Source organism: Nerophis ophidion, linkage group LG03 (assembly GCF_033978795.1).
Source record: "Nerophis ophidion isolate RoL-2023_Sa linkage group LG03, RoL_Noph_v1.0, whole genome shotgun sequence".
In the NCBI taxonomy this organism is placed as follows: domain Eukaryota; kingdom Metazoa; phylum Chordata; class Actinopteri; order Syngnathiformes; family Syngnathidae; genus Nerophis; species Nerophis ophidion.
Genome location: NC_084613.1, coordinates 62,938,783 through 62,961,061, shown reverse-complemented (window position 1 = coordinate 62,961,061; position 22,279 = coordinate 62,938,783). Strand labels below are relative to the sequence as shown.

General features: G+C 39.1%; 3 protein-coding genes across 5 annotated transcripts in view; 2 read left to right on the top strand and 1 right to left on the bottom strand.

Annotated features, from left to right (window-relative positions):
* Positions 1-887: 887 nt before the first annotated feature.
* Positions 888-21,658, top strand: tpp1 (tripeptidyl peptidase I). Of its 3 annotated transcripts, none has more exons than XR_009806206.1 (14): positions 888-1,025; positions 1,339-1,413; positions 7,474-7,613; positions 7,802-7,952; positions 8,968-9,089; positions 9,164-9,348; positions 11,106-11,304; positions 11,398-11,586; positions 12,416-12,488; positions 12,569-12,689; positions 12,764-12,925; positions 13,039-13,164; positions 16,039-16,230; positions 21,163-21,658. XR_009806206.1 is itself a non-coding variant. In XM_061895862.1 (13 exons), exons 1-13 carry the CDS (start codon positions 1,015-1,017, stop codon positions 16,174-16,176), a joined length of 1,692 nt encoding a protein of 563 aa, XP_061751846.1. In that variant the 5' UTR covers positions 888-1,014; the 3' UTR covers positions 16,177-16,965. The 3 variants fall into 3 exon arrangements, 1 of the variants encoding a protein (XP_061751846.1); XR_009806205.1 differs by lacking the exon at positions 21,163-21,658 and adding an exon at positions 16,296-16,965; XM_061895862.1 differs by lacking the exon at positions 21,163-21,658 and having other exon boundaries at positions 16,039-16,965.
* yy1a (YY1 transcription factor a) overlaps positions 14,606-22,279 on the bottom strand; it is a 9,186-nt gene continuing 1,512 nt past the window's right edge. The window contains exons 2-5 of the mRNA XM_061895863.1: positions 22,010-22,160; positions 21,885-21,945; positions 20,535-20,693; positions 14,606-17,808 (exon numbers count right to left, since the gene is read on the bottom strand). Of these exons, the coding sequence (XP_061751847.1) occupies positions 17,626-17,808; positions 20,535-20,693; positions 21,885-21,945; positions 22,010-22,160 (554 nt within the window). The 3' untranslated portion in view covers positions 14,606-17,625. The remainder of the gene's footprint in view (positions 17,809-20,534; positions 20,694-21,884; positions 21,946-22,009; positions 22,161-22,279) is intronic.
* degs2 (delta(4)-desaturase, sphingolipid 2) overlaps positions 22,074-22,279 on the top strand; it is a 64,485-nt gene continuing 64,279 nt past the window's right edge. Inside the window, exon 1 of the mRNA XM_061895865.1 lies at positions 22,074-22,190. Within this exon, the coding sequence (XP_061751849.1) occupies positions 22,145-22,190 (46 nt within the window). The 5' untranslated portion in view covers positions 22,074-22,144. The remainder of the gene's footprint in view (positions 22,191-22,279) is intronic.

The following is a 22,279-nucleotide window of genomic DNA, read 5'->3' as shown; positions in this document are numbered from 1 at the left end:
TTTCGTTTTTGTTTACTGGTGATTTTCTTTTCTTTTCTTTCGAAACTGAAAAGAGGCAAACGCTTTGTTTTTCAATAGTTTTATTTATTTATTTTTTGTATTTTCAAACAAAATGTGTGTTTTTTCATGTTTTATTTTTTAAAGAAAATTGAAATACCAACAATGACTAGAACATTACCAAATTAATACATATCCGTCAATGGTAATCAAAAATGAACAATATTATATTTGTAAATTCTGAATAATTGATACAGTTATTTTATTGATATCGTTAAAGTATGCAGGGGTCCGTGTACTTTCTGTTCATTCTATTTTCGATTCTTAAACGCAAATCAAAAAACAAAGTAAGGCCGTTTTTCGATTTTATTTTATAAAACAAACACAAAAGGGTTGATTTTCATAAAAATATTGCCATAAAATTTGAATTGTGCTATTTTCTTTTCGTGGGTTTTTATTTTTCAAGATAAATACAAAATATCGAATATATGTTCATCCAAAATACATCTGTTTGAGGACAAATTGAACCGGAAGCAGTATTTTAGCATTTCCTTTGAGTTTAACATGTTTTTAGCATAACGCTAACATCTTTGTTCAGCAGGAGTCCTATTGTTGTTTTTAAAAAAGTGTCATTAAATAATTGTCCAACTTTTGTTTCAGAAATGAAAACAGGAAAAAAATGGAAGGTAATTTGTTTTTTGATTTGCATTTAAGAATTCGAAATAGAATGAACGGAAGGTACACGGACCTGATAAGTACATTACCAAAGTAATACATATCCGTCATTGGTACTCAAAAAATTACATTATTATATTTGTAAATTCTGAATAATTTATACAGCTTTTTTTATTTTTATTGGGTGTCTTTGGTTAAAGTATGAAGGCGTAGCTGACGAAGAGGCGAGGGGGCGTGTTCCTTTGACGGTGGTCACGTGATCAGGGTCATGTGACTCCAGTTCACAGGTCCAGCAGCTTGTTCTTGAGGCTGCAGACTATTTCTGTCACCGCGGGGGACACAATGGACAAACTGTAAGGGTTTTTTCTTTTAAGAAATTCATATTATTTCCGCCCTCAAACGACATGGAGTCAATGGCTGTGTCGTCCTTCTTAAAATAGAATATGTTGTTTTAAAATAACTTTTCTTTTGTGCCGCGCTGGACATGACCTACTACATGTTGTACATAGCCGCATGCTAACCTGGTAAAGCTGTGCCGTACTGTTTTGTTTTGGTTAGCAATGAGTTGGAAACTATTATCCGTCTTAAGTAAAACCAACAACGCAATATATTATGCACTGCGTTGGGTTTATACTATTACAGTCATGTGTGCTGTCCTTCTATTAGGTTGACCGTGGTTATCCCCTTGATAGTCAGCCCTTTGGTGTGGAGTGGATACCTTGAATATAACCAAGACGTCCTGTAAGTACGCTTAATACCTGTCATCAATTTGAAGATCTAACGTTGTCCTTGTAAAAAGCATGTACTGTATTTTATATATATATATATATATATATATATATATATATATATATATATATATATATATATATATATAAGTTCTATTTTGGTTTCATCTGACCACATGACATTCTCCCAATCCTCTGCTGTATCATCCATGTATCCATTTTGGTACAAACTCAACTCGTCGTGTTTGGAGGAAGAAGAATACTGAAATGCATCCCAAGAACACCACACCTACTGTGAAGCATGGCGGTGGAAACATCATGCTTTGGGGCTGTTTTTCTGCTAAGGGGACAGGACGATTGATTCGTGTTAAGGAAAGAATGAATGGGGCCATGCATCGTGAGATTTTGAGCCAAAACCTCCTTCCATTAATGAGAGCTTTGAATGGTTTACCAAATACTTATTTTCCACCATAATTTACAAATAAATTCTTTAACATTCCTACAATGTGAATTCCTGGATTTTTTTTTTTCACATTCTGTCTCTCACAGTTGAAGTGTACCTATGATAAAAATTACAGACCTCTGTCATCATTTTAAGTGGGAGAACTTGCACAATCGGTGGCTTACTAAAGATTTTTTTGCCCCACTGTATTTGAACACCCTGCTATTTTGCAAGTTCTCCCACTTAGAAATCATGGAGGGGTCTGAAATTTTCACAGTAGGTGCATGTCCACTGTATGAGAGATAACCTAAAAAGAAAAATCCAGAACTCACAATCTATGATTTTTTAACAATTTATTTGTGTGATAAAGCTGAAAATAAGTATTTGAACGCCAACATTAATATTTGGTAGAGTAGCCTTTGTTTGCAATTACAGATGTCAAACGTTTCCTGTAGTTCTTCACCAGGTTTGCACAGACTGTAGGAGGGATTTTGGCCCACTCCTCCACACAGATCTTCTCTAGATCAGTCAGGTTTCTGGGCTGTCACCGAGTAACACAGACTTTCAGCTCCCTCCAAAGATTTTCAATTGAATTTAGGTCTGGAGACTGGCTAGGCCACTCCAGAACCTTGATATGGTTGTTTTCCTGGCTGTGTGCTTTGGGTCATTGTCATGTTGTAAGATCCAGCCACGACTCATCTTCAATGATCTCACTTAGGGACAGAGGTTTTGGGCCAAAATCTCACAATATGTGGCTGCAGTCATTATTTCCTTAATACAGTACAGTTGTCCTGTCCCATGAGCAGAAAAACACCCCCAAAGCATGATGCTACCACCCCCATGCTTCACAGTAGGGATGGTGTTCTTGGGATGGTACGCATCATTCTTCTTCCTCTTAAAACGCATAGTGGAATTATGACCAAAAAGGTCAATTTTGGTCTCATCTGTTCACAAAACTTTCTCCCATGACTCCTCTGGATCATCTAAATGGTCATTGGCAAACTTAAGACTGGCCTTAACATGTGCTGGTTTAAGCAGGGGAACCTTCCGTGCCATGCATTATTTCAAACCATGACGTCTCAGTGTATTACCAACAGTGACCATGGAAACAGTGGGCCCAGCTCTTTTCCGGTCATTGACCAAGTCCTGCCGTGTAGTCCTGGGCTGATTCCTCACCTTTCTTAGCATCATTGAGACCCCACGAGGTGATATCTTGCATGGGGCTCCACTCCGATTGAGATTGACCGTCATGTTTAGCTTCTTCCATTTTCTAATGAACTTGCAAAATAGCAGGGTGTTCAAATACTTATTTTCTTCACTGTATATATATATATATATATATATATATATATATATATATATATATATATATATAGTGCCATAGTATGTTGTATTAGTATGTTGTATCGGTCTGTATATGAATATAAGTGCATCCAGAACTTGTATTGTTGAATTTCACACTGAATGTTAAATGTGTGTGTTGTTGTTGTTTTTAAGCATGTAAGCTGCAATGTTAAGCATCAGGTAAACCAACCTAGATAGCAATACTAAACTATATTAATAATCTCACCTTTAATATCCAATAGCACTGACATACTATTACTGTATCTTCCATCCATCCATCCATCCATCTTCTTTCGCTTATCCGAGGTCGGGTTGCGGGGACAGCAGCCTAAGCAGGGAAGCCCAGACTTTCCTCTCCCCAGCCACTTTGTCGAGCTCCTCCCGGGGGATCCCGAGGCGTTCCCAGGCCAGCCGGGAGATATAGTCTTCCTAACGTGTCCTGGGTCTTCCCCCGTGGCCTCCTACCGGTCGGACGTGCCCTAGGGAGGCGTTCGGGTGGCATCCTGACCAGATGCCCGAACCACCTCATCTTGCTCCTCTCGATGTGGAGGAGCGGCAGCTTAACTTTGAGCTCCTTCCGAATGGCAGAGCTTCTCACCATTTCTCTAAGGGAGAGAGCCCTGCCACCCGGCGGAGGAAACACATTTCGACCGCTTGTACCCGTGATCTTGTCCTTTCGGTCATAACTCAAAGCTAATGACCATATGTGAGGATGGGAATGAAAATCAACCGGTAAATTGAGAGCTTTTCCTTCCGGCTCAGCTCGTTGTTAACCACAACGGATCGATACAGTGTTTATTCCTGCATCTTGATATTGCTATATATTGTTGGAACTAAACACTAGTGTTGCTGGAACAAATCTAATTACACCTGAATCGCGATTCTTCTTTATTACTATTCTGGATTGATTCAGAATGATTAATGACAGCAAAATATTTGGTTTGTACCACATGTGCCTGATAAGGGAACTGCACTTTTTGGGGGAATTTTGCCTATAATTCACAATCCATATGAGAGACACAAACAAATGTGTTTTTTTAATGCATTCTATGTGACGCTTGTGTGGCATTGTAATGCCGGATTGGTTCTTCCGGGGATGCGTCGAAGCGATGAACACAACAAGGTAAGTTATAAATGGATTTATTAAATAATAAAAGGCTAGGAACAAAAACACTGCTGTAAAGAGAAGGCAAACCAAAAACAGAAAAACAATTCCTCAGCATGTGAGCTGGAATAAACAAATGGCTTAGCGTAAAAGCTAGCGAGAATATACATACAAAGATGAAGGTCGAGAGTCGTCACTGTTGCGCGTGGGCAAATTAGGATCCGAGGAAGACTGAACAGAAAAGGCTGGCTTATAAAGGAGGGTGATTAGCTGAAGCAGGTGTGCGGTACGAGTGTAGCAGGTGAACTAATGAGTAACCAGAGTGATGGGCAAAACAGGAAATAAACGGGTCAGACTGAGAATGAAAACAAAAATGGAAATAACAAACATGTGAAGATCTGAGCAGCAGATCGCAACATTCTAACTTGTAAATAAAACTCTACTTACAATGGAGCCAATGGGAGCCATGACGTCATTGTGTCCATTACCTGATAAATACACATACAAAAAGCGGCAACGGTACTCCATTTACATTTCGGGACATGTATTTTAACCAAGTATTGGCGATATCGTTACTGTAAGCAATATTTAGCGGTGCATTGATTTGAGAGGTCACTTCCTTATGCTGCTGTATTGACATCATGAGCTGGTGAGCTGCTTTCTCGCCTCGGAGCTCGTGAAAATTAATATTAGATTATAAATCGTGCCCTCTCACCTGGATAATAAAATCATGTGGACATTAACTGGAAAGTTGGTACATTGTGACAGCCAATTTAGACCCGTTTAATGGCAATTGAGCCCTGAAAAGACGCTTCATTTTCCTACCTGAGGCTTATGAGTCATTCTTCATCTATACAGGAATATTTCAACATCCTAACAGTCGGCATCCCAGTGAGAGCAAGATTCTACAATAAGTTATGTTTAATTATATTTGTTGGTTCTAAATAATTCTGCAGTGAGTAGTAATCAATAATGGTGTTGAAGGAAAAAGCAAATGTTGTGATGTTTTTAAATGAATGCACCGACGTATATACATGCTGTATCCTTACAGCATGTATATACAACGTTGATGGAATTGTTTGGATGTTTTTAAGCGCTTTATAGGCAGAATTGAGCCACTTCCATCGGCTCCATTGTAAGGTACATTTTTCTTGCATTTATTTATTAGTTGGTGCATAAATAAGAAAAACATATGTGTGCTCGCCCTACATGAGGATTGTGAATGACAGGCAAAATAACATTTTAAAAAGTGCAGTTTCTTTTTAAGGTTGCGTTGTTCCAACCCAGCAATCAAGGTAAGTAATGGTTTTGTTTTAAGTAAATGTAAATAGGATTTTTATTGTTGATTTACAAACTGAAACTTAAATGTATGTCCAGGGCAATTCATATTAAAAATGCTTTAAAACAAGGCATTAGTGAAGTGAAGTGATTATTTTTATATAGCGCTTTTTTTCTAGTGACTCAAAGCGCTTTACATAGTAAAACCCAATATCTAATTTTCACATTTAAACCAGTGTGGGTGGCACTGGGAGCAGGTGGGTAAAGTGTCTTGCACAAGGACACAAAGGCAGTGACTAGAATGGCGGAAGCGGGGATCGAACCTGCAACCCTCAAGTTGCTGGCACGGCCGCTCTACCAACCAAGCTGTACCCACCCATTAAGAAGTGCCTGCAAAAAAAAAGTTACATCGAAAAAGTATATACAATGCCTGGCTAAAAAAAGATCACACACCTAATATTTTGTTCAACTGACTTTAGCTCTGATTGTGGCCTTGTTTCCACACGCTTCTGCAATGTCACAACGTTTATTTCTGCCCAGGATTGCTTTCTTGTTTTGCTGACAGGAGACTCGAACAACAAGTTCCCCTCACTGCCCTTCCACTTTTTAACAATGTGTTGAAACTGTTCTCTACCCGATTTTAGATTGAACAATCTCCTCAGAAGTCTTCTCATGCATGAGGCCAATAATTTGACTGAAACCGATGACATTTTTTACCACGACCACATTGTTTTTTTCCCACATGAAAACCTACTCACTGCATCACTCATGCAGAGATCATCCAATAGAAGACTCTTACTTATTTGCTTCATTAAATCCAGGTGGTGACCTTTTATTTGGCTAGGCAGTGTGCATATATAATTGAATTTAATTTTTTTGTCTCTCGTTATCATACAGTGCCAAACATAGCGCTTAAACTAGTCTGTTTGTAATGACCACTATGTCATTGTCTGTATATGAGCATGAAAATATACCATAAAAGTCTTTTGGATTTATTTACTTTTATTATTTTCTATGAGGTGGCGACTTGTCCAGGGTGTATACCGCCTTCCGCCCGATTGTAGTTGAGATAGGCACCAGCGCCCCCCATGACCCCAAAGGGAATAAGCGGTAGGAAGTGGATGGATGGATGGAATTTTCCATGAGGTGGCGACTTGTCCAGGGTGTACACCGCCTTCCGCCCGATTGTAGCTGAGATAGGCACCAGCGCCCCCCGTGACCCCAAAAGGGAAGAAGCGGTAGAAAATGGATGGATATATTAGCAGTCCTCTTTAGAAACTTCCACATGGAAATAATTTATGTGTTGTTGTTGTTGTTAAGCATTAGGTCTGCAATGGTAAGCTGAAATAATCGACAATAAAAATGTGTTATATTACATACTATTTGTTAATGTTTGGGCTATGATACGTCATGTTCATGTTTGCACATTTATTCTGTATATAAATAATGGCATGCCAGGTAGCCTAATAATCCTAACTTGAAAGTATGGAATAAACATATTTTAATACAATAAATGGATTAGTGTTAAATTAGTGGTATTTTTTTGGTTACATATATTTATTACTGCTTTTTTTTCAAACTTTTTAACTTTTTGTATGTATAGTAAATCTGCAATGCAACTTTAAATGGTCCCCATTGTGGGATGAATAAATGTTTGTCCTATCCTTTGAATTTATTTTGTACTGAATGTCACGTTACCAGGACATTTTACACGTTAAGTCTTTATTCATATTTTACTGTAGATTAAAACATAGATCCGAAGTAATTTTTGTTTCTCTTGTTACAATTTCCTACAATAGCTTTTAAAAGCATTATTTAATAAGTCTTAGTTGCAACCCAGCAATAGAAATAAGTAATATTTTTTATTTGATATTAAGAATATATTTTTCATTTGCTTCCTCCAGGATACCCGACGACTGGACTTGTGTTGGTCGACTTAAGCCATCGGAGGCAGTGGAGCTGACTTTGGCCCTCAAGCAGCAGCATGTTGAAGTGCTGGAGGAAACACTCAAACTCGTGTCTGACCCTGACTCGCCTCAGTATGGTAGGTCTCATTGTGAAAGCCACTGGTTGTCCTTCAGAAATTCTTTTCATACTTAACATGATAACATGCAAGCAGTACAGATAACTAGTAAAAATATTTACTTTGTGTGTCACTTCAAAAATGTCTATCAACTGTTTCACTTGGCTATCTTCCAATTCCGAGGAAAATCACTTCCATGTCATCCACAGGTAAATACCTCCAACTAGAGGAGGTGGCCTCCCTTGTGCGCCCATCTGATGTCTCCCAGAAGGTAGTGCATCACTGGCTGCAGAGTCATGGCATCACACGCTGTTTGACTGTTCACACTGAGGACTTCTTGCAGTGCACTATGACTGCAGAGTAAGCAACACTTTATACCTCTTGCCCAACAGCATCTGTACTCTTAAACCAAACAAAAGAATCAACATTTTACTAATATGTGTAAAACATTCATGGCTGTTCGTTCAGCTCCTGTTTCGGTTATTCAACTTGCACTGGCATTAAAGGCCTACTGAAATTAGATTTTCTTATTTAAACGGGGATAACAGGTCCATTTTATGTGTCATACTTGATCATTTCGCGATATTGCCATATTGCCTCCGGCTTGCGAGCCCCTCAGTTCAAGGAGTTCATCAGCGAAGGGGGCTTTGTTCCGCAGTAATGAGACCGAAAGAAATTATTACATTTCATCTGTTATTTATATTAGCTTCTGTTAGTATTCTCAACGACGTGTCATGTTTTTACCTCGGCCAAGACGCTGTAATACCTAAGGCTATAAAATTGGGACCCATTACCTCCCTGCTTGGCACTCCGGATCAAGGTTTGGAATTGGGGGTTAAATCACCAGAAAGATTCTTAAGCACGGCCACCGCTGATGCTCACTGCTCCCCTCACTTCCCAGGGGGTGAACAAGGGGATGGGTCAAATGCAAAGTACACATTTCATAACACCTAGTGTGTGTGTGTGACAATCATTGGTACTTTAACTTTGATTAGTGGCTCTCGGTGTTGTTTGTGAACCTTCCCTTTGCATACTTGTCTTCTTTCCAAGTGGTGGGTAAAGTGACATAAAATCTTTCCACAATTCTTTTACTGGTGGAGACCCCCCATGCTGCACAACAAGGCATTTTTACACGATGAAAAACTAACAAGGATTCGCCGCAAACACATAGTGGAGTGGAATAAAGAAAAAAAAGAAGGCGAGAGCGTAACAGTTTTTAGTAAAACTACCTTTGGCATCAACCTTTTTCTCACTCACCCCAAATGTAGGTGATCAATAACAGCACCAGTCAGCAGCAGATGCTGCCTGTCCAAATGACTAAATATGGCCCTGCTCCCACCAGTAAGGTTGTTCTCATGTTGTCTTGTGAATCAAGGGTTGCAGAGAAACTACTCCCAGGCAGCAGGTTCCAGCGCTACGTGAGAGACAATCACTTCATTGTCAGGTCCTCTGCCCCGTATTCAGTTCATGATGATGTCGGTCAACACCTTGACTTTGGTGAGCGTTGCACATTTAAAATGCACTCCTACTGTCATCTTTTGCATAAGTTAACTTGTTTGCTATTTTAACAGTGGGAGGGCTTCATCGCTTTCCTCCGAAAGAACACAAGCTCAGCGAGGTCACAACCAGCGGGAAAAAACTGCAGTCAGACACCAAGTTTCACCTGGGAGTAACTCCTGCTGTCTTACGGGCCCGTTACAATATGAGTGCAACTGATGTGGGAGCAGCAAACAACAACAGCCAGGCGGTTGCTCAGGTGTGGCCATCATTTTCAACAAGTTACATGTCAGCCAGAACATTGAGGACAGCTTTGCTACATGAGTTTTAACACAAAAGTCAGTTTTAGTCATGGTATCTCACAACCCCTCACATTTCGGCAAGCATTCCTATGACTGTATCTTTTGAAGGGACCATGTTATGTAATCTAAACCTGGATAGAGTAGTAGTAGATTGTGTACATCTTATGTATAGCTGTAGCCACAGAAAATGACAACACAGCAATTGCCTAAATAATAGAAACACAAGTGAGTGGATAGCCCATTTTTTCTTGCCTACAGTAGAGCATGATGGTAGTAGTGTCAGGTTCTTGGGCTGCATCAATACTGTCAGCACTAGAGATATAGATATAAGCTTTTCATGTAAAATGTATAGTGGGAGCTTAATATTTTTTTATTGCAACAGAGCGCAAAGTTTTACTTTACTGCCTTATCAGCTCCCACGACCACCGGGACGTGGTCAAGTGTGTGCAGTCAGTGAGTGTCCGCCATCTTACTTTGATGTTTGTTTATGCGGTACGGCGACTCAAACGTCGATATTGTCGATACCGCTGTTGGGGGGATCGATATATATATATATATATATATATATATATATATATATATATATATATATATATATATATATATATATATATATATATATATATATATATATATTTTTTTTTTTTTTTTTTGTTCTCACAACTAGCTGTTTTTAGTAGTGTTTGTTCAAACGTGTCGCTTAAAACAAGTCAAAAGTGTAAACAAAGTAAGGCCCGGTGTTATGTAATAAAAGGGAGTAAGCGAATATTTTTTCATATAATTTATTAAAAACTGTTTTTAGTCCGGTCAAAATACTTCATTCTGATTATAATTATGATTAACAAACTAAAGGGGGAAAAAATCAGGAAATCATTCAATGCTCTGTTTGGTGTAATTTTATTTTGAAAATCTCCTTGAATTGCGCTAATTAATTTAAAACCTCTTCTCACGCCTGCGCTTACCAAAGGCATGCGGTAAAAGTAAGCATGCGCTAATTATCTTAAAACCTCTTCTCGCTCCGGTACTTACCAAAGGTATGCAGTAACATGGTATTTTCATAACATGGTCACTACTGCCTACTTTGTCTTGTTATATTCTTATTTTACTGTTATATTTTTATTCCCATTGTTGCTTTTTAGTTGTTATTTTTATTGTAATATTTCTCTATTTTGTTTCCATTTAAACCCCCATTATTTACTTTTATTTAAATTGATCTCAACTGTGTACACTGCTGCTGGAATTTTTAATTTTCCTGAAGGAACTCTCCTGAAGGAATCAATAAAGTACGATCTATCTATCTATCTAAAAATGTGAGTGTGATGTAAGCTAGGACCTTAAATCCTACTGAATAGCTCTTAATCTTCTTCCCTCTATGCGATTTCAAATAACCGGTATTGAAATCTGCCTACTCCATTTTGAAAATGATAACAGGGGAAGTGTCACTCGTGACGTTACGAGTTTGACCAGGCGGTAATTCAAGGCAGGCGCATACTATATGCCGTGCGGAAAAATAAGGAAATACGGTATGAGGTCCCCTCCAAGGTTTCTCATAGTCATCATTGTCGACGTCCCACTTGGGTGAGTTTTTCCTTGCCCTTATGTGGGCTCTACCGAGGATGTCTTTGTGGTTTGTGCAGCCCTTTGAGACACTTGTGATTTAGGGCTATATAAATAAACATTGATTGATTGATTGATCTGTCTGCTTATGTTGTAGTTCTTGGAGCAGTACTACAGCCCTGGAGACCTGGCGGAGTTCATGAGCATTTATGGAAGAAGCTTCCAGCACCTGTCCAAAGTGGACCGTGTCGTGGGTACACAGGGTGCAGGAAAGGCTGGTATAGAGGCCAGTCTGGATGTAGAGTACATCATGAGCACGGGTGCCAACATCTCCACATGGGTCTTCACTAATCCGGGTCCGTGTTCACAGCTTTTAAATGTTTTATAGAGAAAAGAAAGTTTAACATTGCAAAATAAGAGAGTACTGATTGATCTTCATTGCTCTCCAGGTCGTCATGAGTCCCAGGAGCCGTTCCTTCAGTGGATGGTTCTGATCAGCAACATGTCTGACCTACCTTGGGTCCACACCATCAGTTATGGAGACGAAGAGGACAGTCTCTCCACCGCCTACATGCAGCGTATCAACACAGAGTTCATGAAAGCCGGCGTCAGGGGAATCTCCTTACTTTTTGCATCTGGTCAGTAGCAGTAATGAATTTACCTGTGCAAGTTATAAACATTTAGTTTTAGGAGGTTGTCCATGTTGCTGGTAAACTGGAACCTTGATTTAGATATCCGAACTTAATTGGCTCTTCAACAGGGTTTTTTTAGTAGAAAACTTTGTATTTTGAAACAAATTTCTCTATAAAAAAATATGTAAGTATGAATACTGGGTTCCACTCTCAACAAAAGTCCACATTTAGTTATAACTTCTACATTTTAAATTTAAGCAAGGGGAGGATGCATTAAATGTCTATTTTTATAACAAACTCAAAACAACAAGCTAAACTATCCACATTTGTAGCAGCCCTGCCGTCATGCACAAACACTGCCACGAGCCCTGTGGTGCACTCACAGTTTGAAAACACATCCTTAACTTTAGCAGCCAAAATCACTTTTCCTGGTCTGCTAATCTTGGCATCCAGCGGAAGAAGGGGGGAGAGTGGGCAGTGTTGACAATTATGTGTTTCAAACCACACATCGCTTGTCCATTGCTTTCTTTGGACTCATATTGAGCTGGCAAAACCAGAAACATTTGGTAAAAAGGCTAAAAACACTTGAAACACACAAGCTGTAGCACAGTATCTCGCAGCTGACTGAATAAGCACCGAAGAGCTATTAGCTCATCCACAATGCTTGTGCTGCCGGGCACAGAGTTGGTAGATGAAAAGTTTGTACAACAAAGCATATTTGTGTTCGGTCTGCGGTTCGTAAATTGAAAGGTTTGTACAATGTTCTTAAATCAAAGATTCACTGTATTTTTGTTCTATTTGTTTTTAAGGCCGGTTGATCTTATGTTGCATTCAGGTGACAGTGGTGCTGGCTGCCGGCACATGGCTAAAGAGCAGAACTCCTTCCGACCCAGTTTTCCTGCCTCAAGGTAGCACATGAATTCTGCAGAACTATACTATGACAGCCATAAGATGCTTCAATCCTGTGTGTTGTCCTTGCTGTTTCCAGCCCCTATGTGACCACAGTTGGAGGAACCTCGTTTAAGAATCCATTTAAACTAACTTATGAAGTCACTGACTACATCAGCGGAGGAGGATTTAGTAATGTGTTCAAGATGCCTGATTACCAGGTAAAATAGGACATGAGCACTGTTGTTAAGACATTTCAAGCATCTAAATAAACACTGTGCATTTCTTCCAAAAGGCCAGTGCTGTGGCAGGATACCTGAAGAGTGTAGAGGCAACACTTCCTCCCAAGTCATACTTCAACGTCAGCGGGAGGGCATATCCAGACATGGCCGCCCTGTCTGATAATTATTGGGTGGTCATCAACAGAATACCCATGCCATGGGTGTCAGGGACCTCGGTAAAATAGTCACATCTTGACAGCTCTTATCTTAACTCCTTCGAACAGCAATAGTTGATGTAGGCCCTCTTGCCAGTGACCTAACCTCACAGATGTTTTTCTTGTCGTCATAGGCTTCAACCCCAGTAGTGGGTGGCATGTTTTCTCTCATCAACGACAAGCGGTTGCTGAAGGGCCTTCCCGTCTTAGGCTTCCTCAACCCTCGTCTCTACAAGCTCAAGGGACAACCTCTGTTTGACGTTAGTCCATTTTCTACAATTTCTCCTCATTCTTACAAATATGGCTTATGACAAGTTAGACTTTACAGTAGCACAGGGGTCACCAACCTTTTTGAAACCAAGAGCTACTTCTTGGGTACTGATTAATCCGAAGGGCTACGAGTTTGATACACACTTAAATGAATTGTATTTCTGTCTGTCATTCCGTTGTACATTTTTTTTCCTTTTACGGAAAGTTTTTTGTAGAGAATAAATGATGAAAAAACACTTAATAGAACGGTTTAAAAGAGGAGAAAACACAAAAAAAGTGAAAATTAAATTTTGAAACATAGTTTATCTTCACTTTCGACTCTTTAAAATTCAAAATTCTACCGAAAAAAAGAAGAGAAAAAGTAGCTAATTCTAATGTTTTTGAAAAAATTAAAAAAAAGAATTTATGGAACATCATTAGTCATTTTTCCTGATTAAAATTAATTTTAGAATTTTGATGACATGTAGTATAGGTAAAGGTATAGGTAAAATCCAATCTGCAATTTGTTAGATTATATAACAAATTATACCAAGCTATATTTCTAACAAAGACAAATCATTATTTCTTCTAGATTTTCCAGAACAAAATTTTTTAGAGGAATTCAAAAGACTTTGAAATAAGATTTAAATTTGATTCTACAGATTTTCTAGATTTGCCAGACTAATCTTTTTGAATTTTAATCATAATAGGTTTGAAGAAATATTTCACAATTATTTTTCGTTGGAAAAACAGAAGCTAAAATGAAGAATTTATTATTCTTTACAATAAAAAAATAAATTTACTTGAATATTGATTTAAATTTTCAGGAAAGAAGAGGAAGGAATTTAAAAGGTAAAAAGGTATATGTGTTTAAAAATCCTAAAATCATTTTTAAGGTTGTATTTTTTCTCTAAAATTGTCTTTCTGAAAGATATAAGAAGCAAAGTTAAAAAAAAAAAATGAATTTATTCAAACAAGTGAAGACAAAGTGTTTAAAATATTTTCTTGGATTTTCAAATTCTATTTGAGTTTTGTCACTCTTAGAATTAAAAATGTCGAGCAAAGCGAGACCAGCTTGCTAGTAAATAAATAAAATTTAAAAAAATAGAGGCAGCTCACTGGTAAGTGCTGCTATTTGAGCTATTTTTAGAACAGGCCAGCGGGCGACTCATCTGGTTCTTACGGGCTACCTGGTGCCCGCGGGCACCGCGTTGGTGACCCCTGCAGTAGCATATTAGTGTGTATGAACCAGAGGGTTGTTGGCTCAGGTCACGCTAAGAACAATATATCTAAATTATGTTTAGCCAGTTCCCTTTCTGAGTACACTTGCATTGTACCTACTCGGCTTGACTTGTTTTTATTTGCATTGACAAAAACAGGTGATACATTGTGTTGTTTTCGCGGCCTGAACCAACAATACATTAATCAAACGACAAATGAAAATGAACTCGATAACTTTGATAAATTGTTTGTTTTCTTTAATCGTCTGTCTCTGCCAATCAGGGTGCAAGGGGGTTCACTTTGTGTTCGTTCAATAGCAATAACAAATGAACACTTTGAACCCTCTTCTTAGCCATCCAAAATAATTGTCTCAGTGGATGGAGGCATGACGACCAGCTTACACACACAGGATGCACAGACGGAGATCCTCGCTAGTTGTGACTCACGAGTGAGAAGCACTGCAAAGTAACAAAAATTAGGCAGAAAAAATATGATTGCAATGCCAAACGTCCTTTGTGGGAATATTTCAGCTTGAAACGGAATGAGCAAGATGAGCCTAATAACATGGACAAATGAACCAGTTGGCCAAATTTGTTGGAAGGTGATGGCAAAAAAGGACAACAACAATAAACAATACTGACCCAGTTTTTTCAACTTGGGAAAAAACTGCACCTCAAGATGTTTAATAGTCAAGTTTTTTTCTCACAGATATTGGAAAGTCCATCTTATTTTTATGTTTGTTTACTAATTTAGGATAATCAAAAGTTATTGACCTTCCAATTACAATGGTTAAAAAAACTAACAAAAGTTTATTGCGTTTGAAATGATTATTTGCGCCAGCGCCCGCGACCCCGAAAGGGAATAAGCGGTAGAAAATGGATGGATGGGCATTATTATCATAGTCATTATATATTCTGATTGCCAGTGCTTAATTTGGTCTCAGAATAATGCTAACAATAATATCGTTTATCAGTAATAATTTGTGCGACAATATTTTGTCCAGCAATAATTGTTATCAACCAAGGCCTGTTCTCAGTACCTCTTTCAGTTGGGGAGCCATGTGTGTTGAGCCGATACCAGAAGAATGATGTAAATATCACGACTTCATTCTTACTATTGAAGATTTGCGGCTAGATATTGACAAACACACACGCTATCACTAAATCACTCTGTTTTTAGAAGTATTACACTCCCCATCCTCCACTTTGTTGCAGGGCTCTATTTTCTTACTGTCCTCATTCTCTTTTTGGATAAAATGTACCTATTTTATTATGACAAGAATGGAAGCACTTTTGTTCATCGCCCATTGATGTTATCATTTTTCCTTTCTACTGATGTATTTTCTGCAGTTTAACACGGTATTATTTTAATAGAGTTCAAACAGCATTGTGAAATGAAGGCAGCAATACTTATCTCTGAAGTAAAACACATACACTTGGATCAATTGGGGATCTATTATGCTATTTATATTGTAAGATTTACAATATTCACATTTCTGAGTCTAGACACATGCCTTCCCCGGCTTAACCCTTCCCTATTTAACCACTATTCTTAACATCGATTTATTGGCAACAATGTCCCAGATCAGTATCGTATGCAAACCCTAGAGGTAAAAGATGAGTGAGTGATAAGAACGAAATCTAACATCTCAATCTCATTTCCAGGTGACCGAAGGTTGTCACCTGAGCTGCTTGGACGAGCAAGTTCAGGGTCAAGGTTTCTGTGCTGCACCGTCGTGGGACCCGGTCACAGGCTGGGGAACACCAAACTACCCTTCCCTGCTGGCCGCACTCCTGCTATGAGTAAAAAAAAAAAAAAATCCAAATAATCAAGACAGCTGCTATTCTGGAGAGCAGGTACGAAACACCTTCACTGTTGTAGCAGGGTGTGAACATCCACATTTTATTTTGGTTTTTCTCAGGTCTGAGGATGTTTTTGTCTTCCCTTGATTGTTTTATTTGAGAAGAGTGGAGGTAATACCTTTTATACAGATTTTTAAAGCTTCACTGCACTTTTTCTGCTTCACGATCACTTTCAGCTGACCCAATTATTGCCAAGAGGTTTTTCAACCAGATGTGCAAACTAATCTGTCTGCTATTGAACACAAGACATGATGTGTACTTACAGTCTACACTGGACACAATAGACATACTTTTTTTGTATACTAAATGGGCTTTTTACTAACAATTGCATGTCATTTAAATAGAAAACAGAGTTAAAACAGGCTGTTTTTTTTTTTGCATCCATACGCCAAATGCAGTGGAAATTAGTTTTTGATCTGTCAAAGCAGCAATTCCTACACATGTAATGTAATACAAGATTTATTTTTAAATGTTACAATTGTTCTCCATGAGTCAAGTGTGTTAGATGGCATCGTCTTAGAAAAGCGGTGCAGAAACTTTTTGCGTCCAAGGGACAAAGTAATTTTAAGCATACCGCCATTTATAAAATGTAGATTGCCACAACGGCTTGATTGCTAGCAATATCAAATGTTTTGCAGTGCTAATGAAACAGCAGATGTGAAATCACAACACAAAGCTGCTGTGCAGTATTGTCTGTTGATTGCTGGAACTAATAAAAAGTTTTCATTAGCGATTGGATTCATTTTTGAACTACATTAAATTGTGCAAGCCCAGTGAGTAAAGAGGGTCGCTTGAGGGATTAAGAAAGACATTGTTTAGGGGAAAAAACATTTTTTTAATCATTGATTACTATTGAAAATTACTTTTATCTATTGAAAATTACTTTTATCTACATGACCAATATTGCGTTGTACAAAAAGAAAACAATCCAATCCTTCGTCCAAACACTCACAAAAGGAAAGTAAAACTGAAGAGCAACAGGGATCTTCTCAATTGCCACAGCGCTTATGTCAGTGTACAATATGCACACTTCGGAAAGAAGTACAAAATTGAAAAAAGTTCACTGCTGAGCGTCATTGCAAATGTCTAAAAACATTTTATCTGACTCTTCAGGTATAAATAAGATTTCATGTGCAGAGAACCATGAGGTGACCGGTAGAAAGTGTTCAATTCAGGTAGCGCCAGAGTCGGGTTGAGTTGGAGGTCTCAAGTGTTGCGAGGATCCCATTTTTGCAAGCGTTACCAATTAGTCTCTTTTAAGGGTTTAGGTTGAAAATTGATACAAAGGGGAAATGGTTCTCTCTAGCAGGCGGTCAGGACGTCAGTTGTCTCAGTAAAGGCAGCGTGTGTCCTCCAGTGTATGTGGGCCTCTTTCAAGGTCTGCTTAAATCACTGGTTGTTCTTCGCTTTGGCGTGTGTGAGAATGTGAGACTTCAGGTTGGTGGACTGAGCAAATTTCTTGTTGCAACCGTCAAAGGGGCACACGTACGGGCGGTCCCCTGTGTGAATACGCACATGTGTGCGCAAGTTAAAGTCCAGGGAGAATCTCTTGCCGCAGCCCTCGAACGTGCACTGGAGAAAGGAAAGAGTCAGTCAGTGCACTTAGTAACAAGACGTTGAACTTTTTTAAAGTACCAGTAGAGTGGAAAAACAAGTTGACTTGATATGCTTGTTTGTCATTGTATTCATTAAACCATATCCAATTGTATTTATAATCCGCCGAGTATGTGAAAATACTGTGTAAATGTCACAAAATGCCAAAAATTATGTTAGCCATTTTTAGGGATGGGAATTTTCCGCGGATCCGCGGAATTCCGCCGATTTTGGCGCCGCCGGTCATTTATATAATATAATGCCAATGTGTGAAGGCACCAGATTGGCTAGCTCTACAATCCGCTGACGACATCAACCAATGACATTGGCTGTTATAGGTGTCTGCACGCGTCGTTTGCCGACAATATCTAGACCCTGATCCTCAATTATTGTGAGCGTTTCTGAACTCGTATTCTTATAATTTTATATATTATATAAATCGTTAGAATAGAAGAGAACAAGATGGCGCCGGTGTGTCTGGTTCGCCGCTTGCCTCTGAGCACTACTGTCTGTTTTGTGGTTATTTTGACATGTGTTTTGAGGACCATCGACTCACTTCTAGTGTATGAACGCCAGGAGTTGTTGAGGATAGGGGAGTCGGTACGGTCATGTGAACTTTACAATCCAAGAGACTCAAATTCATTTTTCCGTGCTAATGCTAACCTACCCGAGTGCTTCCGTCGGGTGAACACGCCGCTGCCCAGGAAGCGGTAACGCCGGGGAGTGCGATCCGGCCGACTGGTAAAAGTGAAAGCTTGGTTGGCACATCCTGACGCGGTGAAGATATCTGCACTTCCCCTGGAGTACAGCGACTGTTTTGGTCGCTATTTGTCGCGGCAGGCGCTTCGACTGGTCGGCGGGAGGATCCCTGCGTGCTGCGCCCTCTTCGCTCATCTCACCGGGGCTCAGGTGGCGTGTCCCTGGCTAATCTTTGGCCTCAGTACTTATGTTGTAAGGACATTGTGAACTATGGATCTCGGGGAAAGGTGGTACTCTTTGACCACGCAAAATTGGCAAGGCATTTAAGTAAAGTGAGTTTACGGAGAAGTAATTTTTCACTGGGATCTGCCTTCAAGCTGAAGTCAAACCTCGTCACAAATGCAGCCTCAAATCAACTATCGAAGCCTCCCACCCCGACTTGGCTCCACTCACACCAATCTACGAGAGACGAGTCCATTCAGAGGTACAATACACGATCTTATGTATTTCAAAATTTGTATATATTGAATTCTGGTTAATCCATTTGTAGGCTTATTTTTGTCTATAATCCAAAAGTATGCAAGAATTTGATACATGTGTAAACTTGTATACATAAATTTCATCACGATACATTTTTATGAAAATATTTGCTAATAAATGTGAAATTTTGGTCAGGAGAATATTGTTTGATTTTGACTCAAAATAGCAGGAAAGGCATCCTAAATTAACATAGATTTCAATTTTTTTCTGGGAGGTAATGCCCCCAGACTCCCCTAGCAGGCGAGTGCACATGTGTGCGGCCGCTGTGCGGTGTTTTAGGATTTAAAAAATTTCAGCTGATTTTGTACATCTTCATTCCCATCCCTGCATTTTGAATATTCCGCTCCGAACGTCTTCGATAATTTACGTAGATTGACGTCACTGGAGTAACACATACTGGTAATACACAAAAATTGAGAGATGTGCGCTGTCTATCATTCCAAATCCAAATAAGACATGTTTTTCTTTTTTATGCATTCTAAGTCGTAAATTAATACGTAGTACAACTAACAATGTAGTCAATGGGTCTCTCTCTTTCACCCATAAAACCCTCTAAATAACCATCCAAAACCCACCAATACTCTAAAAGTCTAAATACATATTGTGATCTGAATATTAACCAAATATTAGTGATGTTGTTATTATAAGCGCTAACACGGACAACCTATTTTTTTTGGAGGCAGCTTGGCACACAGCTCAGTCGACCTCTGTTGCTTCACTGGGAACTGGCAGCGATGTTCTTCTACTGCTCCTGCATCGTGTCTCAGCTCGTTAAAGTTATTCTAGATTATAAATAATGCCTCATCTGGATATTAGGAGGATTTATCCATTAATGTAGAATTTGTTCAGCTGTGACATTCAATTCATGCCCGTAGATGGAGACAAACACAACAGAAAGTCTGCAGGGAGACTTCCTTAATAACCCTTTGTGTGCATCATGATTAATTCTTTATACAAACGGGAAAATATGGACATCCTATCAGTCGTCAAAGTAAGAGCAGACATTCTCAAGTAAGCTGTCGTTTGATTATGTTTGTATTTTTTGTTTAGCACTTAGCAATATAGGGAAAATTAGCTGAAAACAAAAGTTGAATCTGTTAAACAGCGCTTCTAAAACTTTCAGCTCATTTTCCCTATATTCAGGATAGAAACTATGAGGTTCTGGATCATAATTTTTTGTGAAGTAATCGTTGTTGGCTCTCACAAAGTACATTGTTGGTAATGAAGGGACCTGCGGTTCCTACCTCTACATCACGCTATCACATGTCTGTCTGGCTCATTATCTCTCAAAATATCTTGGGAATCTCTGTGAGATTGATACTATTTTGATCATATCTATTTACTCGCAAACTTTGCAAGTCTTTCGGTGTCATACATCAGATGTATATATAATAGCTTCAATATAGAGGCAACTTTTGGTTCCACTCTACTGGTACTTAAAGTTATAACAGTAGGAAGACGCCCACCTGGAAAGGTTTCTCTCCTGTATGTACGAGTTGATGCCTTTTCAGTTTGGAACTCTCCACAAAGGCTTTTCCACACTCAGCGCACACATGCACACGAGGCCCGTGGGTGTGTAGATGCTTTCGCATCGCAGAGTTGTCCCTGAACATCTTGGTGCAGCCCTGAGTACACAAATCAGTCAAAAAACATGTGACAACATACATCACGATAATTGAACGTGTCAATTTTAGCAAGCGTGCCATTGGTTACAAATATGGGTTATTGTGAGTCCATTTTATTGGAAAAAAAATGGAGTTGGTTTATAATTTATATTGCGATCGATATACAGTAAAGTGGAGTCTCTTGCGATATCGATGTTATTTGGTGTATAATTGATAAGAGAACCATTTAATTTATTTTATTTAATGGCTGACTTATACATTAACATATTGCGAAATGTCCATCCATCCATTTCCTACCGCTTGTTTCTTTTGGGATCGCGGGGTGTGCTGGAGCCTATCTCAGCTGTATTCGGGCTGTAGGCGGGGTACACCCCGGACAAGTCGCCACCTCAACACATGGCCAACACAGATAGACACTCACATTCTCACACTAGGGTCAATTTAGTGTTGCCAATCAATCTCTCCCCAGGTGCATGTCTTTGGAGGTTGGAGGAAGCCGGAGTACCCGGAGGCAACCCACGCAGTCACGGGGAGAACATGCAAACTCCACACAGAAAGATCTCCTGCGCTGGATCGAACCCAGGACCTTCGTATTGTGAGGCAAACACATTAACCCCTCTGTCACCGTGCTGCCAAATGTCTAATTGTATTATTTTCTCAAAACTTGATATTTGACTTGCTAATCAACTGCATATAGTTGCTGTAATGCAGATCAATCTCCACTTCTGTTAAAATGTAATAACATCTATTCTGTTTGGTAACTTTAGTTAAGTTTTGGGTGATACTATAGTACAATTATGGGTACCAATCCATTACCAAGTAATTACAAGGGCAGAATTGGTCATACCAATGATGCGACTTAAAATTGTTTAGGATCATTATTAAATGATTACATTTTTGTTCACAGCTATGATCCAACAATATCATTAATATTTAAATGTACTTTTTTCCATTTATTATATACAAAAAGCTACATCCACCATTGGCTATCATTTCCCTTGTAAACTATGAGAAAAAGGACATTGAGCGAGTTGGTGGAAAATAAAAAATAATCTTTACACCGTTGTAACTTTTTTAATATACACTTGGTATTGTTACGGTTTACATTGAATTAATCCGCCCACACAAAATAAAATGCATAAGTCCATAATTTATCGTGGCAATGTCAAAAACGAAGATCTGGCTACTCACTTTGTGTGGACAGGCTATCGTCCGGGGTGCGTCGTCTTCTTTCACTTTCTTTGGCTTCATTCTGTTCAGAATATGAGGATGTTTCAATGCCACATTCTCAATTATGAGAAATGATCAGAACTTACCTTGCAAATTCTGCCAGCTGTTTGGGGTCTGACAGGTCAATGCCTGGGATGCCCCCTGGCGGCAGCTTCTTGCCCGTCATGTACTCTGAATAATCTGGAGGCGAGTTTTCACCCGTGATTTGCTCTTCGTGGTCAATGTCTTTCTTGTCATCTGCATCAAATCGTGGAGATGTCAACAAAGGCAAGTGGAACACATGCGGTGGCGATTTTTTCACCATTAGACTAGTCTATTAACTCAACAGAATATGCATGCGTGAAAGTGTGAGAATG

Coding starts and splice junctions, on each gene's coding strand:
- tpp1 (XM_061895862.1), top strand. Junction 11,305..11,397: donor ATGGGTCTTCACTAATCCGG/GTCCGTGTTCAC, acceptor ATTGCTCTCCAG/GTCGTCATGAGTCCCAGGAG. Junction 13,165..16,038: donor AGGGACAACCTCTGTTTGAC/GTTAGTCCATTT, acceptor TCTCATTTCCAG/GTGACCGAAGGTTGTCACCT.